General features: G+C 43.9%; 1 gene segment (V, D, J or C); it reads right to left on the reverse strand.

The window, feature by feature from the left end:
• Positions 1–1,596: 1,596 nt before the first annotated feature.
• LOC132656244 (T cell receptor alpha variable 9-2-like) lies at positions 1,597–2,092 on the reverse strand. The segment is given in 2 exon segments: positions 1,597–1,931; positions 2,044–2,092. Coding segments are annotated over 2 exon segments (381 nt in total).
• Positions 2,093–5,626: the final 3,534 nt, after the last annotated feature.

Genomic DNA, 5,626 nt, shown 5'->3' on the forward strand with positions numbered 1-5,626 from the left:
CCTATTTCTGTTTTCTTTGATTTTATTTCCACTGGGAAGTGTTGAACTGTGCTCTTCATTTCATGCCATTGTTTGTGTTTTTGTTAATTTCTTTTTGCCATTATTATTATTATTATTACTATTAATTAAAACTTATTCACTTTATATCCCTTCCCTCACCTCCCCCCAATACTACCCTCCCTCACTCCCCCACCATTTCCCTCCCCTAGTCTACTGATAGGGGAGGTCCTCCTCCCTTACTATCTGACACTAGCCTATCAGGTGTCTCAAGACTGTCTGGATCCTCTCTCTGTGTGGCCTAGTAAGTCCACCTCACCAGGGGGAGGTGATCAAAGAGCAGGCAATTGATTCCATGCCAGTGACTGCCTCTGCTCCCCTTACTAGGGAACCCCAATGGAGACTGAGATGCCTATGGACTACATCTGAGCAGGGCTTTAGTTCCGTTCCATGCATGGTCCTTGGTTGACTCATGAGTCTCTTCAGGCCTGCCTCACTCCAGATTTTTGGCTCATTGATTTCTTTAATGAATGTATTCACTTTTTCTTTCAAGAACTCTACATAGTCATAAAGACTAATTTGAAATCCTTGTCTTGTGCATCGGCCATATTGTGTTTCTTGGGGCTACTGGAGTAGGGTTTCTGGGCTTTAATGAAGACATGTCATCTTGGATGTTATTGTTTCATGCTGGAATCTAGGCATCTGGCTTTGAGATTATTGTAATTCTCTGTGCTGGTGTGTGTTCTTGCCTTTGTCAGATGTGTGCTCTCTTCCTTGGTTTCTATTGTTCTCTTTGGTTCTGAGAACAGTGTGGTGGCTATAGGTTGCCTGCCAGGGAATGCTTCCAAGATCCTGCCATGTGTGGACACTGGATTCCAGACAGAATGTGTTTCTTTCCAATTGGGTACTGACACGTAGGCAAATGACACTTAGGTATAGAGGTGGGCTAAAAAGAGGTGTAGGTTCCATGGTAGGAAAGAAATCTGATCCTGGAGTGCCACCAGGATCAATCTAGTGCTCTGGAAATGGGGAAAAAGAGGGATGAAGACCACAGCAGACACTCTACTACAGGGGTGAGGATGAGACTGGGGGGTGGATTTAGAGGAGAGGATGGACATTGAAAATCTGAAAATCTCCTACCTGCTCAGACTTCCTTTCTCCTGTCTTTTCTACCTATGTATCCTTATTACAAATCTTAAAGTATGGAAAGGCTGTAACCCTCTGATAACCTGTTCTTCCAAAGTATTAGATAGACATTATCTAGATGACATCTTTCCCAGCATTTGTTGCCCTGTGTGAATAACTTGGACTAGAGGTGACATTCAATAATATGAAGAAAATGACCTATATGTGGAGATGAAGACAACTGACCACCTCACAGTATCCATAGCTTTCCTGGGAAATCAATGTGACCCTCCATGAGGAACCATTGATATCCTTGATGAAAATCCAGCTGTGATATCATCTCCCTCTTGTTCTGCTCTGACCATGTGTACAACATTCATCAACCAGAGAAAGGTTGCGGCACACAACCCATACTGTGTGGAAAACAGGATGATCTAAAAAGCAGATGATCAGACATCAGGCTTCTTTTGTTTCTCAGGGTTTGTGCTCAGCTCCCCCTGCAGTGTCTGCCACTGTGTCTCTCAGAGCACAGTAGTACACAGCCGAGTCTGACTCCTGCACCGAGGCTTTCTGCAAGTGGAAGGAGGTGGTTCCTCTATCATATGTGGCTTCAAACCCTCTGCTGCTTCCCTTCTCGCCAGCTGTTGTAACTTTCAAAAGGAGCTCAGGGCTTTCTCCAGAATACTGAACATACCAAAAAAGAGTTGGGTACCCTGTGGATGAATAAGTGCAGTTTATAAAGAGAACACTGTCTTCTGAGAGGGTCACTTGACCTTGTTTCTGGATCACTGAGTTTCCATGGATCCTCCCTGGAGGAAGAACAGGATATTTGTGTTATATTAACAACAAACCTCATAGATGATTAAGTATTTTTCTGATATCATAAGGGAAAGATTGCAAATCTTAAGTCACTTAACTTACCAAGCACGAGCAGCATCACAGTCACTAAAGCTGGAGAAGCATTCATCTTCAGGGATGCTCAGCTACTGTTCTTGACTCTTCACACAAAGAAATGATGAAATGACATCAAAAGTTGAACCTGCAAAGCTTATCACTCATACAGTTGATGATTTTGTGTTAGGAAACTCCACCCCCTGGTGGACAGAGATTAAAAAAGGGTCTTTTGCAATCCTCCAAGAGTCAGAAATGTACTCTCACCTTCAACATCGATTGTAGGACACATGTCAAACTTCAAGAGGCTCTTGACAATGTAAAGATGATACAAAGTGGCCATTAACATATTGACTGTCATAATTCTTAGGATTACACCTCACATGAAAGTAGAGTACATGTTATAGTACAACAACTGATGGGCTTTCTGTTCTGGTCTTTACCAAATGATAAACTAAACGGTAAAAAGGAGGTTTTTTCAATTTACTTTCACTGATCCAAACTTGTAGAAAGATACTCTGCAGGCCTGGAGTCATAGTTCAGCACTACAGAGCACTTGGTGCACTTGCAGAGAACCCAGGTTGGATTCTCAGAACACACTGGTTCACAACAACTGTAACTCCAGCTCTAGGGGAACTGACTCTCTCTTCTGACCACTGTTAACAGGAGCACACACAGAATAAAAACACAAACGCAGGAAAAACACTCATGCACCTAAAGTAGAATTAAAAAGTTTTAAAACTTTACAAACATTTTATAAATTTAACTGATTTTAAAGGAGACTGGCTTCTGTCGGTAAGTGCCTGTAATGGACCCCAACAGTTGTGAAATGCTGTCTCTGTTTGCCTTTATTCTGGACTGGGAGTCCCCAGTACTAGTTCTACCCCTTCTGCCTCAGAGATATCAGCCTACATATTCTTTTGGAGTCAGATCTGCTAAGTATGAAAGAGACTGTTAGCCTCTTGCAGGATTTTTTTTTGAACCTCAGTAGACTCTAGATTGAAATCAATTCATATCATCACAGGGAGCCTGAGTATCTGGGAATCAGGCAGAGTTTTACAGAGCTAGGTGTTATGGAACAGGTAGATGGATAGCATGTGCTCCCCTTGGTTCTCCTTTCCTACCCTGACATTCATATTTTTTGATGTTTCTGCATTACCTGCAACAATAAAGGACATGTGGAGACTTCTATTTCTTTCTGAGGGACAGGGAACCTTTTCAGTGTTGGGGACTTTTGTAGTTGATATTCTTTTGTGAATTAGCTGTTCTCTCTATGGTCTTCTTAGTGCGGCAGGCATGGTTGTATTGGGCTCTTTCCTAGATCCTCATGGAAACCTTAGTCCTTGTGGAGTTAATAGGCCCAGAAGGTAGGGATGGCAAATGCATGCTGGCAGGGGTGGAGGGGCATGAGGAGGCTGCCAGAGGCTTATTCTTCAGTGGATGTTTCCAGCAACCTCCACAGCCAGCTCCTGATGGAACAGATTCAGCTGAAAAAGAAGATGGACATGATCAAGCAGGACAATGAGATGGCTCAAGAAAATTGGATCCTGTTAAAGCACCAGTTGGCAGAAATGCAGGAGATGTGTAAGGACCAAGAGGAGAACACCAGTGACCACCAGACACTGCAAATGGACAAGGTCAGGAACCATTTGCCCACTGGAATCTTTTTCTGCTCATCTACACACCTGAGCTCTCACCCATCACCCTCCTTACTAATTTATACTTTCTGCCATCTCCCCGCCTTATGCCATCTGACTTCTTTTTTCGGCCACTGCCTAAGTATTCTGGGAAATAAGCCTCTTGTGAGAAACTCTATTATTGGCAAGCATACCCTTCTCTTCTGCTTGAAGGTGCATTCCAAAACGCAGAGTTTGGGTAATATGATAACCCACAATTACATGGTCCCTGAATAGCTGGGCTGTCATGTAAGCTGATTATTGGTTCCTTCAAGGTCCTGTGATTATTTTTGATTGCAGGGTCATATGACTTCAAGGGAGGGAGCAGCTTGCAAAGGAAGAGTCTAGTCCTATTGTCAAATGAGTGCTTCTTTTTGTCATCAATGCCAATGTTATGTGGCCTGCCCCATTTTTCTTCACTGCAATGGGTCTTTTCCATTTGGCCAGCTCTTAATTCACACTGATACATGCCTGATTTCTATTTTCTTAGCCCTGTTTCCTTTGGGTTTTGTGAGAGTATGTATAGTCTGGAGATGAGTGGACAACAAAGGACATGGGAAGGACTTTAGACAGACAATTTGTGGAGGTCAGAGTCTTGAGACTTCAGCGGAAAAACGTCAATAACCAACTCAACACAGTCTAGCCAAGCAGAGCAAGCTCTTCACAGCTAACTTAGCTCCCAAATGGATGATAGCAGAGTTGTGAGACCATTGAAAAAGTGCTTGTGTGCTGTGTCTCAAAACCATGTTCTTCTAGCAGGAAGCCCATGAGCTTTGTGGTCCATCATGCATGTGTTCATTGTTCAAAGGAGGCCATTGGGTTTCTTTCATGTCAGTTTCTATCTTGGAACAGGGTTTCTTACTTCCCTTGAAGATGTATCTTCTGGCTAGGGTGGCTGTCCTGCCAGCTCTTGGGTCCTCTATCTATGCTTGCTCTTGTAAGACAGTGTGTGCAAGCCAGTGTGTAGCCCTCCACTGAGAACACCATCTTGTCATGAACAGGAGCGGGAAAGACTGGAGAAACTCCTGCAGTATTTGAGGAAGCAGACTCAGCTGGCCATACAGGAAAGGGACTTAGCCATAAAGATGCAGCATCAATTTGAGGACCTCTGGATGAGGTAGGAGCCCAGGCTGGGAGGAGAAGTTGAAGATATCTGGGGACCCTGTTCCTGGATTCCTGTGCTGGATTGCTCTCCAGCATGGCTAAAAGCCCCTCCTGGGAAAGAACACCTCAAAGAGTTGTGCTGACCCAGTCTACAGGAACTTCTGTGAAGGAAACAATGTGATTGGCACCTTATGTGTCTAGAGCATTGTGACCCCCCTCCTGAGTTCTTTACAATATTCTTAGCAGGCTGTGTTTAAAGTCACAAGATCTGCCAACATCTGCCTCCCAAGTGATGGGAACTCAAGATGTGCACACCACACCAGGCTGAAATTATACTTTTGTTTAAGAGCAACCCGTGTAGTGATCAGATTCTCCCCTTTAACCCTAATCTCTGCAGTGTTTACCCATTTCTGTGAGAAGGGTTCTCTGGAAAGAATAGGTTAAGGAGTTTCCAGAAGCCAGGCAGATGTCTCTGAAGCAGGGAATATCAGACATTCAAAGTGTTCTGTAACTCACTCCCATAATGAGCCAGGATGTGGTCTGCCAGCTCTAGTTCTTAGGAAAACACAGCTTTCAGTCTGGTACCTCAGCCTGTGCAGGACTATTGTTGGCAGGTACACAACTCATGAAAGGCTTCCCCAGCATGCCAGGCTCCATCATGCATGTTACCTGGGTACAAGGTGCCTCCTGAGCAGGAGAAATGAGCTAGCCTCATGACATTGTTCAGTGGCCCAGGTTGCAAGGGTGTATTTCTATCTATTTAAATGACGTGATCCATCAGTGAGTCATCATGAATAACTTATATTGTGTTCATATTTGGGTAGGTTCTTTTA

The sequence above is a fragment of the Meriones unguiculatus genome, chromosome 9 (genome assembly GCF_030254825.1).
Source record: "Meriones unguiculatus strain TT.TT164.6M chromosome 9, Bangor_MerUng_6.1, whole genome shotgun sequence".
Classification (NCBI taxonomy): domain Eukaryota; kingdom Metazoa; phylum Chordata; class Mammalia; order Rodentia; family Muridae; genus Meriones; species Meriones unguiculatus.